This window comes from Phocoena sinus, chromosome 8, assembly GCF_008692025.1.
Source record: "Phocoena sinus isolate mPhoSin1 chromosome 8, mPhoSin1.pri, whole genome shotgun sequence".
NCBI lineage: Eukaryota > Metazoa > Chordata > Mammalia > Artiodactyla > Phocoenidae > Phocoena > Phocoena sinus.
In genome coordinates this window covers 41,374,742-41,387,810 of record NC_045770.1, presented here as the reverse complement: position 1 = coordinate 41,387,810, position 13,069 = coordinate 41,374,742, and the positions used below count along the sequence as shown (strand labels likewise).

The 13,069-nt window shown below is 38.6% G+C and overlaps 1 protein-coding gene across 11 annotated transcripts in view; it reads left to right on the top strand.

The window, feature by feature from the left end:
• The window catches only part of FAT3 (FAT atypical cadherin 3), a 708,211-nt gene that overhangs the window by 304,680 nt on the left and 390,462 nt on the right, over window positions 1-13,069 (top strand). For all 11 annotated transcript variants that reach the window (XR_004351132.1, XR_004351131.1, XM_032640647.1 and 8 more), the window contains exon 4: window positions 11,101-11,415. Coding sequence is in view for 9 of the 11 variants with exons in the window: in XM_032640647.1 (XP_032496538.1) it covers window positions 11,101-11,415 (315 nt within the window). In the remaining 2 variants the exon portion in view is untranslated. The remainder of the gene's footprint in view (window positions 1-11,100; window positions 11,416-13,069) is intronic.

Below are 13,069 nucleotides of genomic sequence, written 5' to 3'. Positions count from 1 at the left end.
TCTGCTCAGAGGATCCAGGTGTCCTTTATGCTGAATGAAATTTGGTAGTAAATAAGTCTAAATATTGGATTAAAGTATGACTAATATCTAATATCTAATGTTACTCGAAGAGCTAAAGGTTGTGCTCTGACATTTCATTTAAAAAATCCCACAGCACTTTTCAAGGCTGAAGAATTTGGTTTTGTGGACAGATTTTAATTTAATTAAAGTTGTGCCTCATGTAAAGTCTTTCCTTTCAATAAAATTTTTAGCACCATCTCTCTGTCAATAATGTTTTATCTCACCACAAAAACATGGCATTTTGTCATTGAGTCCAATGGTTAGAATACAATGAGGAATGGATTAAAGGTTTTTATAAGGTCAGCTGTTACCTCTATAGATGGTAAATTGAAGATTTTTTTTAAATTTTGGGTTTATTTTTAATTAATTAATTAATTTTTATTTTTGGCTGCGTTGGGTCTTTGTTGCTGCACGCGGGCTTTCTCTAGTTGCAGCGAGCAGGGGCTACTCTTCATTGTGGTGCCCGGGCTTCTTATTGGAGTGGCTTCTTTTGTTGTGGAGCACAGACTGTAGGCACGTGGGCTTCAGTAGTTGTGGCACACGGCCTCAGTAGTTGTGGCTCACGAGCTCTAGAGCGCAGGCTCAGTAGTTGTGGTGCACAGCCTTAGTTGCTCCCCGGCATGTGGGATCTTCCCGGACCAGGGATAGAACCCGTGTCCCCTGCATTGGCAGGCGGATTCCCAACCACTGTGCCACCAGGGAAGTCCCTATTTTGGGTTTTTGTTTCACCAACAATAATACAGATCTTATAAAGATTTAGTCAAAAATGTGATCAGAAACTGCTGGTAAGATTATAATTAGTGTAGCCTTTCTGGAAGACAGTTGATTCAAATACATTTAAAAATGTACAGACCCTTTGACTCATCGTTTCTGCTTCTAGGAATTTATCCTAAGAAATAATCGAAAAAAGATATAGATGCAAGGTTATTCATCTAAGCATGAGTTATAATAGTGAAAAATAAAATATGACCTAATAAATGACTTAGCAAGAGGGCCTTCATTGTATAAATGATAAACACTGTGCGAGTATTTTAACAAGTATTTATTGAGCATCTAGTGTGTACTAGCCACTCCTCTGGGGTATACAACAGAGATGCAACATAGAAAACTCTTGCGTGTAGGGAGCTTACATTTTATTATTAGTGGGCTAATGGGCAAGTGGGCATTACTACACAGGCATTAAAAACAAAACATATAGAATTACAGTTATCAATATGGAAAGCTGTTCAGTAGACGATGGTACGTGAGGATCCACAATTACAGAGAAATATGCTGCTTTGGAGTGAAAATAATATAGGACAAGGCAATACATCAAGGATATTAACAGTCATTATCTCTGAGTCATGAAATAATGAGTGTTTTAAAAACATTTATTTTGCATATTTTCTTCTACAATGAAGTTTTATTTTGTTTTCAACACAGATTTACCTAAGTAACCAATGTGAATGCTCCAAAAGCTTCTGCTAGGCAAAAGAGTTCCTCATTATTTTTCTTCTTTCCCTTTCTTTCTCCCATTCTTCCTTCCTTCCTTTCATTCTCTCTCTCTCTCTCTCTCTCTCTCTCTCTCTCTCTCTCTCTACTATCACTGAAACATAGGAATAGACAGAAACTTCAGCTTCCCTCAGAGAGCTATCCCTTTGTTCCTCTCCATTACTATCAGAAAATATTTCTAGGTATCTAACCAAAATGCTTTGTGCTGAAGTTTATGCTCAGTTCTTCTAAAGAAACAGAATCCAGCTAATTACTGCCCTTCGTGAAGTAACCTCCATGTTTTTAGACACTTAACAAAATTACTTCTTGACTTTATTGCATATATTGAGATCATTTTCTCCATTGCTTTAAATTTCAATCTTCCTTTCTATTCGGCTGTGAGGATCCAGATCATTTAGCTGGGTATGGGGGTATGCAAATTAGCACAGACCACAGAAAGAATCTGAGGCTGGGAATAATCTGGGTTACAGAAAAGAAGAAAAAAAACAAACAATAATGCAAGCTGGATGTGTCGCTCACAGCCTGGTCCTCTGTCCATTTCCTGTTTTTAGGCTGTTGACACCTGGTGCCAGCTACACAGACCAGAATTACTGAAGAGAGAGCACAGGTGTACATTTTGAGTCCACTGAAAACAGGTCCCGAAAAGTTTGTCTTTAAGAAAAAATCAAATACCAAATGTATGTTTACTGAGCGCACGGAACTTCACGTGAAGCTTTCGAGCACGCAGCTAAGTTTTAGAATTTCTGGGTCCCAAACAGACAAGGAGAGCTGCCCATTTTCATTAACTCCAAATAAAAGCTTGAATTCAGCCTGCAGCCTTTCACCTTAATCTAATGTGCAGATCTCCAGTTTTGAGCCTTGTGAAATAACACGGAATGAAGGCGGCTTGCATTTCAGGACATAATTGTTCCCCACGACTGTGCTGTGGATGTTTGCTTCTCCTTCTGCAAAGATGAAAGATAGCTAATCAGTAGGAGTTGGCATGAAGAGGAGGGAACAGAGTAGAACAAAAGTGTCCGGTGAGAATCAGTGGATGAGAGGCCAGAGAGAGAGCACTTTGCTGGTTCTCTATCTGGAGGCCCGGGACTTTAATTCTGGCTGCCTATGGTGTGTGCCTGTGGGCAGTGCAGCATTTAAGTGCATGATAAAATCAACTGATGTCTTCATCAAGCTGCATCTTGGCTTTAAGCCTTGAAGATGTTACCATGACAGCATCCTTATTCTTGGTAGTAAAGGGACAACTCAAAACTGGACATGGTTTTTAAGAAAATTGTCTTATCACATAGGATAATTCACAGATGGAGTGTTGACTTTCAGAGCCACTTAACTATCAGTTCTGCATATACGCTAGAGAAGTCTAAAATCCATGACAAGCTCAGTCTATCCCATTTTATTCTGGCTAGTGATCACAGGCAAACAGGATAGCTAGATGACTCATTTTGTTTTTCCTAATGTAGCTCATGCGTCAGAGTGCTTGTCTGTAAAAGAGCCAGACATCCCAACTTGCCTGCATTTACCAAATATTATGATGTTATCCTTCATTCATTTATTCAACATTTAGAGTGTTCCAAATTTCTAGCCACCATCCTAGAATAGAGAAAAACAAGATAGAATGGTCTCTGCCCATAGGGAGCTTGTCGTAGATTGGGAAAGGGACAAAAACAAAGTGCTAAGATAAAGGCAGATGGGGGCCACCCCAGACCCCTGTCTGGCTGGGTGAGGGGTGTTCTCTGAATCTGAAACCTCCTTGAAGAACAGAGAAGAAGGTTTGGTTTGGGGAGACAGGGGCTGAAGGAGCAGTACGTGCAGACTCCTTTGTACAAAAGCAAAGGAGTACTGGATATTTAAGGAAGACTCGGTCTTCTAATTCTCCTGGTCTCAAACCATTCCAACAACTGAGAATCTTCTGAGAAGATATAAAAATGGATTCAGAATAATATCTTGCAGCAACTTTTAGAAATGGAGGAAAGTAATGAAACTATTGAATTTCCTGTTACTAAAGAGCTGATACCAACCCACTGAGAGCGCGGGGGCATGGAATTGCCTTCTTTTTCATGATAATGGACACATGTGGATAAGTCAGCAGGCAACTCCAGTAATGAAAAGAGTGCATACTCCGATTCACAGCTCCAGATTCCAGGCCTGACTCTGCCGCTTGATTAGCTGGGTGATTCACTTAAAATTCCCGATTTAAAAAGTGCCTTAAATTATATATTTAAATATATTATGTGTCAAATGCGTGATATATAAAGTATATAAAAGCATATGCATATATAATACGTGTACGCTAAAATGTATTTGAAGCATTTTAAACATCTAAGTTAAGATTTTCTCCACCCGAAATTGTTCTATGCATCTTGGTTCATCCCATTTTAGCTGATTTCGGTTGATTTCAGTATATTTCAGAGTGGTAACAGTTATAGATATGACCATGGGTGTGCATGGACTGACCCTGGGTTGGGCCTATGAGGATAAAATCCCCATTCTTCCCTTAATTATCACCACACTCTGCTCAGAATAGTGATCCTTCCTAAGGCAATAAGAGCTTTATACAAGTCTGGGGATGAATAGGAAAAGAAAGAAAAATAGTAACTGTGTGATCCTCCTAAATAAAGGCAAGCAAGGGTTGGCTAAAGAGGGTTATGGAGCCCATGAAAGAATTCATATTCTCTCAGAAATAAATGTAGTTAAGTGTTTGATTCTTGAAGAAATAAGCAATTTAAAAATACATGTAGATGTTAACATTGGTGGAAGCTGGGTGAAGGTTGCCCAGGGACTCCTGTCCATTTCTTTGCACCTTCCTGTTAGTCTATAATTATTTCAAAATAAAAAGTCAATACAAATTTTAAATGCACTGAGAATTGGGAGTTAATATTTTGACTGATTGGGAATAAGAATTAAATATATATGCACAAGCAAACGTCTATTAGAGGTATCTACAAAGAATATGCAACCAGGGTGTTTTTAAAATTTTGTTGTCTTTTTTTTAACTGCCTCAGAATCTATAGTACTTATCCTGGCAGAGGGATTTTCATCATGTTATGGGCCCATAGCCTCCAAAGCACTCCCTGAACCATTTGTTGACAGGTCGTTTTAGAGCTGTTGTGGGTATTCGGTTGCCATTCTTCAGGGGCAAGATGTCATTTGAGACTTTGGGTGCCACATATGGGGATATGGCTGGAAAAAAGGTAAATTAAATAACCCAGTGTGCGATGGTCTTCTGATTTGAGCAGCTCCACACATGTTTTTCTTTTCGTCTCCAATATGTAGGGCTTATTCTATGAGAACAAGGTGCATATAGTTTTTCTAATATTTGTGAATAAGAAGGAACAATTACAGCTAATGTGCTTCATGCTGGGATCAACTAATTCCATTTCAAGCTGTGCACAGTTCTAATAAATAAATAAATATTTATTTATTTATTTATTTATTTTGTGTATCTGTTTGTGTATCTGCTTATACAATTAAATATTAGGTTTCTCAAATAATTCTAGTCAGCTACTAGACTTACACAGCAAGTAAAGAAGAAACAGGAAAAGAAAAATTTTATAAACATAAGCTTATCTCAAAAATAAAAAAATCCCAACTGTATTTCTAAAGATTTTTTTTATTTTCGTGAGTATCAGCATAAATTTGGCATCTCAACTGAATCCACATTGAGCATTTCTGTGATAGGTGAAAATGCAAAGAGGTTAAGGATGTATCTGCATCTGGGATATTCCACCTGAGTTCTTTCTACTGAGCAGCGCTCCCTGAAATTTGCTAGAAGCTCACTGTGGATGGTTTATTTTTAAAATAAGATTTATTAATTGCTCATTCTTGGTTCAGAGCAGAAACAAGGAAGAAGAGAATAGAAGCCTATGTGGCACATGAGGAAGAAATTCTTAGTCTGGAGAAGAAAAACCATGGAGAGGGTCATTTTTTGATATTTGAAGAGCTATCACAGGTGAATGGTGGTTTGCAGACTTGTTCTATTTTATTCTAGGATATGAGTTAGGAAAACATTTAAATTAGAGAGACTGAAGTTTTGCCTCAGTGTGAAGAACTCTGCATTAGCTGAAACTCCCTAGTAAATGATGCGGACCCTGTCACCAAACTCAGAGCAGAGACTGGGTGCTGGGTCAGGCATCATGTGGGAGCATATACCTACTGATTATTAGGGGTTTGGTTATACCTATTGATCTTCGAAGTCCCTTCCAGATCTGATTTAATGAGGCTGACTTATCTCATCTGTGATGTAAACTAACCTACTGCTGATTCAGTGTGAGGATTTAAATTCATACATGAACATTTTTTGAGCGTCTGCTACATGCCAGGCACTGTTGTATGCAGTGAGACCACAGTGATTAAGCAGCCAGATACTCTCCTTGTAGAATGTACTTTCTCTAACAGGCAGATGGAAGGAGACTCTTTTCTGGGGATAAACACTCCGGGACTGTGTTAGGTAACGGACTACGAATATGTCACAAACATTTATGTTCTGCATATTTTGATAAATAAAAAAAAGACTCTCTTTGCAGAGAATCAGTACTGTTGTGATTGTGTTTTTATATTCTACAAAGAAATACCAAGAAGTACCTTTTTATGATTTCTACAGTCAATTTGGAGAAGTCAAATAAGAAAGTATCATATTAACTCAACACTGTTTGCCCAATTAATGACACTTCTCTAACAGAGGGGAAAAAAGAATTTCTTTGGACATAAAATACTATGTGACTCTGATGTCTATATAGATTAAAAAGACAATAATGAGATATGGGGATATATGTATATGTATAGCTGATTCACTTTGTTATAAAGCAGAAACTAACACACCATTGTAAAGCAATTATACTCCAATAAAGATGTTAAAAAAAAGAGAAAATAATGTTGTTTTGGTGAGCAACCAGTCTCAAGTTTGACAGACCAGTGTTTGAGAATGGGATCTTCTGTTTACTGGCTGAGTCATCATTCATAAGTTACTTAACTTAAATCTCTTTCCTTACCTGTAATATGGCGATAAAAGTAGTAACTACCTCATGAGTGCTTGGCACTAAGAAATACTTGCTGAATGAATGATAGGTTTAAAAAAGGTAATGATGAATGCATTTATTGCACCTATCATAATCCCAGCACACAATGATTAAACAGTCATGAATGTGTAGGTGATGGTAGTGGTTGTAAAACTGTCCCTATTTGGAGATAATATGATCATCTATGTAGAAAACACTATGGAATTTGTAAAAACCCTGTAATAACTAATAAGAGAGTATAACAAGGTTGCAACATACAAGATCAATATACAAAAATCAGTTGTATTTTTCTTTTTTTTTTTTTTTTGCGGTACGCGGACCTCTCACTGTGTGGCCTCTCCCGTTGCGGAGCACAGGCTCCGGACGCGCAGGCTCAGCGGCCATGGCTCACGGGCCCAGCCGCTCCGCGGGGCATGTGGGATCTTCCCGGACCGGGGCACGAACCCGTATCCCCTGCATCTCAACCACTGCGCCACCAAGGAAGCCCCAAATCAGTAGTATTTTATATACTAATAACAAACAATTGAAATTAAAATAATAATGCCATTTCTAATAATATCAAAATGTGAAATGCTTAGGGATAAATTTGACAAAAGATGTGCTGGATCTGTGTTCTGAAACTATACAGCATTGCTTAGAGAAATACAAGAAAACATAAATTAATAAAGAGATACACCATTTTCATGGATCAGTAGACTCAAAGTTTTTAAGATGTCAGTTCTTTCCAAAATGATTTATAGAGTCATTATAATCCCAGTAAAAATCCGAATAGGTTTTTCTAAATTTCATATGGATTCTAAAGCTGATTCTGTGCTTCATATGGAAACACAAAGGATTTGGAATAACCCAAACAACTTTGGAAAAGAAGAGCAAAATTGCAAGACTGATACTTCCTGACTTCAAGACTAATTATGAAGCGTTATTAAGAAAGTGTGATATTGATATAAAAATAGACAAATAGATCAATGAAACAGAATGGAGAGTCCAAATGTAGACCCATACTTATATGGTCAATTGATTTTCAACAAAGATGCAAAGGCAATTCAGTGGAGAGAAGATAGTTTTTTTTCAACAAATGGGGCTGGCACAATGAACATCCACATATGAAAAATGAGCTTAGGTCCATAGCTTGTACCATATACAAACATTAACTCAAAATTCATCATAGGTATAAATGTAAAACCTAAGACTTTAAACTTCTGGAAGAAAACACAGGAGAAAAATCTTTGTGACCTTGGATAGGCAAAGGTTTCTTAGATACTTAGATAATATCTAAAAAACTGAAAGCAACCTAAATGTCCAACAAGTCAATGGTTAAAAACAAATTGTGCTATACGTGTGCCATGGAATACTACTCATAAATTGGAAGGTCTGTTGTATTTTTAAATGTACAACAACATGGATGAATCAGAAATAATTATTCTGGGTGAAAGAAGCCAGAGAAAAAGAGCACATACTGTATCATTCCGTTTCTGTAAAATTCTAGAAAATGCTAATTAGTCTGTAGTGACAAAGCTAATCTGGTTGTCTGTGGGTAGGGAAAATTTGAGAGCATTTTAATTAGATTAAAAATGGGAAGGTGAATACTTTCGGAGGTCATGGTCACATTTTTTATCTTGGTGGTGATGGTTTCACGGGTGTCAAAACTCACAAATGGCTTATTTTTAAATTCTTTTAGAGAAATTGTAGAGGATTTTATTTTTTTTTAATTTATTTTATTTATTTATTTTGGCTGCACCGGGTCTTAGTTGCGGCATGCCGTATCTTCAGTGCGGCACACGGGATCTTTTAGTTGCAGCACGCTCTTTGTTGCTGCGTGCATGCGGGCCTAGTTCCCTGACCAGGGGCTGAACCTGGCCCCCAGCATTGGGAGCGTGGAGTCTTAACCCACTGGACCACCAGGGAAGTCACACAGATTGTTTACTTTAAATGTGTATAGTTTATTGTATGTCAATTATGCCTTAATTGAAAAAAAGTAATAAAGAATGTATGGTAGTTGTTACAAAGCTATGGGCTTATGACATGATTTTGGCAGTCTTTGGGCAACCTCAGAAGTGAGTTTTTGCTTGATAGAAAAGCTCATGTGGATTTACATTTTTAATTGTGACCACGTGGATCATAATTAGCTGTGAAGCACTGAAGAAAGTGAGAAAATGCTATCACTAGGCATTGGTTGTTTAATATAGTTAATATGGAGCCTTGGATGAATCTTATAATAATTGTCAACACATTTCGTAGTCCTTCTTTTCATTTTGTCCTCAAATTTTTGGATCATGAGAGCAAAGCCTGAACACTTATGCTCCAAGATACTCATTTGCACTTCTACTTAATGAGTAAATATAGCCATAGACATATTTTATCTTAATGAGAGAGAATTTTAATTTCTAGAGGACGTATCTGATGTTTCATTAAAAAATAGAGTAAAATTCCACCCATATATTTTAATTTGCATTAGTGGATGCCTTTCATCTAAGGACTTCTCAAAATCATTTAATGTCCAAAGCCTGTAAGGTCCAGAGCCTGTCCCAGTTTGACAGGTCCAAGAAAAGGGATTTAAGTGACTTCCAGGGATCCCAGAGCAATTCTGTGACTACAAATCTGTGTGTGTGTGTGTGTGTGTGTGTGTGTGTGTGTGCGCGTGCTCACAAGTGCGTGTGTGCATGGTATGTGGTCAGGCGAGGTACAGACAAAGCTGACCTAACTTCTTTGATTTTGTTCCTTCTTAAGTTCTCTTTTTAGCGGACTGACTTTGCTGTTCCCCAAACAGGCCAGATATTTTCATGAAAAGGTATCATGGGCAAGTCACAAAGATCAAGCAACAATATACAGCATGACCAGAGGAGAAAAAAATATCTAACAAGACTTTCCATCGCAAACTTCTCTCCTCTCAAAATTGTTCCTTGCTTTGGGGGGTGGTTACTATTTACAAGGCTTTGGGTGTTGCTTTTGATTCATACTGATTTAACATATACTCAGCATCTACTGTGTTGCAAGCATTTTGCCAAACTCTCGGCATACATTTAATTACATGATTGCCACCACAGCACTGAGATATGGGTGATAGAACTAGGCTTGCTTGGTTCAAACACCTTGTACACGGTCAAAGAGGTAGTAAGTCATGGAGTCTGGGTTGAAACTGGAACATTCGAGGAAGACAGATCCGGGTTCTTCTGCAACTAGCTGTGTGACCTTGGACAAGTTACGTACTCACATCTGAGACTTGATGCCCTCATTATAAGAGAGAATTATAAAGCTTACAGAGTTCTTTGGTGGATAACTTTAGAACTGAAACTTCAGCATCAGTTGGGCGATCTCCCTTTGAATCGTATAGCTGTTCTGAATTACAGGCAACCTTCACTTTTCTGGCCTGTTTCTGGAAAGATGCCCTCCTCCCTCCCAGGTGCTATACTTGGCAGTTTGCTTATGCAAGATCTACAGGCCAAATTATGTGCCGAATCCAACAGGAGTACAGAGGATATAAGATTCAGGTCAGAACTGGAGAAGTGCTTCTTGACTCCTTCCATGGATCTTTTTTAGGGTATAAAGGTTTACATGAATTACACGCCTTCCAGGTGTATCCTGACTACTTTTAGAGATTTTATAAGCTGAATTCCAGAGTTTTCCCATCACAGTGGAAAGTACTTAACAGTTCCTGTAGTAAGTTTCTATAGCCTTGGTGGTTGGGTGAGGGCTGTAAAGATATTCAAGAGCACAACATTTTCTCTTTGGCTTTTCTGTCAGATGTTTGACTTCCTGGTTGGTACTTGTTTCAACCATGAAACGGGAAAGGTGGAAGGCAGCAGACTGGGCATTTTTCTGCTCCTAATTTAAAATGATTGTCCCTGAGTATCCCTCAAAGCGGCTTAGAGTTTATTTAGTGCACTCTGTAGAGTTCTTGAGGGGGCTAGAGCTCATTCAGAAGGTATGTTGGTATGGCTTACGGCTTCTTCTCTGATTCTTTTGGAATAATTGTGACATTAGATTTGTAGAGAAATAGTATCAAGGAGGTTTGTACTTTTGCATGCAAAATAGTTTCTATCCTAACAGGCAAAAGAATATTTTAAAGGTGTTTTTCATTTTTGTGAATGGACAAAATAATGTATCCCGGGAAAGCTCTTTGTCGTATAGGAAATCAATTCGATATCAGGTCAAATGGCAATTTTGATGTGATAGTGCACTGATTTCCCATGCATCATGGGAAGTGTTTTGACCTCTGGCCCACTCTCTTCCCATTGCTCCCAACTGTCTCGTGTGTGTGTGGGGGTGTGTGTGTGTAGATACGTCTATCCCCGAAACTCAAATAAAGTATTTGTGAATATAATTATACTTCTCAAATGGCAGAAGAACTGGTTAGTACAGTTTTGCAGAAAATAGTGTTCTGATGTAAAGAGAAACACTTTCATTTAATTTTGTGTGATGAATTTTTTTTTTTTTCGTATGCCAAGATCACTTAGCACAGCCGGCCTCAGTTTGGGGTGATTGACTTAATGTCTTCCTGTTTTGCTATAGCAGTTACACTTTCCCTGCTTTCTCTTAGGAGTCATCTCTACTGCAGACATTCTTGATCGAGAGACAACAGGGTCATACTGGCTGACTGTGTACGCCACAGATCGGGGCGTTGTTCCACTCTATTCCACGATTGAGGTCTACATTGAAATTGAAGATGTGAATGACAATGCCCCGCTGACCTCTGAACCTATTTATTATCCTGTTGTCATGGAAAACTCTCCGAAGGATGTATCTGTCATTCAGATCCAGGCTGAGGACCCTGACTCTAGTTCCAGTGAAAAACTGACATACAGGATTACAAGTGGGAATCCTCAGAACTTTTTTGCCATCAACATCAAAACAGGTAAGGGAATGCTCGTACGACTGTTTCTAGTTGTTAGTTCACCTTTTAAATTCATGAGTCTGACACTTGCTGTACCCTCTTATTTATTTTATTGTGTGGAGAACAGCATCCTCCTTTCTGGGAATTGCTTGAAAAGGTGAGCGTTTTACCTGCCTGGTTTGGTATGTTTTAATTTCAACTGACATTGAGGTGAAGTGATCTAATAGAAATCAGAGGCTTTCACAGGAAGCCTTAGATTTGCTTTACTCATAATTGTAAAACGTGGTTCCTAAGCCGAGAGCCAGCTGCCCCCTTTCTCTATCTTGGGAGAGAGTAACGTGGGCCATGCTGGGTTCTATGGGTAGCTGGCTTTGTCTCACTTCTCTTTCTAGGAACTTCTCCCTTGCTTGGCCTTAGGCCAGCATGCCATAAATAATCTCCTTAGAGCCTTAACTTTAAGCCCCAGATGTTTTGTGATTTCTGTACTACCCATCAATGAAATGTCAATGTTTAGTAGAACTTCCAGTATCTAAATCTTTACATAAAACATACACATTTTAATTTTCTTGGTTTTTGCTCAAAAAGTTTCTAGAGAGTGCACCGAAAACTTAACTTGTTGACTGAGGACCAGAAAGGACAGTTGTGGAGTTTGGTTGAATGCGTTCTGAGACAAGTACATACACTGGAAAAAAATGCTTTGCAGAGTAAATCTCAGAAGTTTGTTGCTTTCTTGTGACTTGTCTCTTTTAGATCTGAACAAGCAGGTAAAACACTCAGTGAGAGTTGTGATGGATAGAGTTTTAATTAAATGAAATTTAGAAGAATTAGAAGATACTATAGCTATCTCACTCTGGGTGAGTTGATATTGGTCAAAAGTTAAGCTAGGTGATTGATGTTTGTTGGCTGGGACATGCCCCGCTTTCCTAACAAAGTACTGATCGAGTTAATAGTTATTTCTCCTTCTCATGTTTGTTCAAGTAGAAACATATAACTGACACCAAGCGTTTTATAAATGCCAGGTTCCCATTAACATAAGTTAAAGAGAATGCCAAGGGTTTTTCTGAAGCTATTGATTTTTTTCTAATTATGAGTGGGTCAGTCATTTTGTTAAGCAGAGTTTAGCATTTGAATAGTGTTGAATCAGGATCTGACTTTAATTTCATTAGAAGACAGAGAGTGGTCATCAGCTATCAGTGTCTGAGTCAGGCGTCCTTGAACTTGAAGGAGAAGACTCAGAGAACCGGAGCCACGTCCATCCTTTCAGCACCCCCTTAAGTACGGGGAGCCTCCCAAGCACGGGAGGACCCCCACCCTCCTGGTTCACTTTCTCACTGTAGCCAAGAGCTCTGTGTAATATGGTGACAGAGAAATGAATTCAGATACTTGAGAAGGTCAAGAGGAAAAAGAACAAAGACAAAAAAGTCACAGGAAAGAAGTTGAGGGCATAGACGTCTTCACACTTCACAGCCCCTGTGGAGCCTGAAACACCCCAGTCATATTCCGAATCCTCCCTGTTGATTCCATTGGCACTTGAGCCAGTAAGAGTGAACCCAGCACCCTCTTTTATAAAAGACACTGCACAGGGCAATGTCAACTGGTCTCTTCCTCCACTCATGCCTGAAATTAAAGAAAGAATAAATGTCACAGGGAAGAATTTGGACTGGAAGTGAAGACC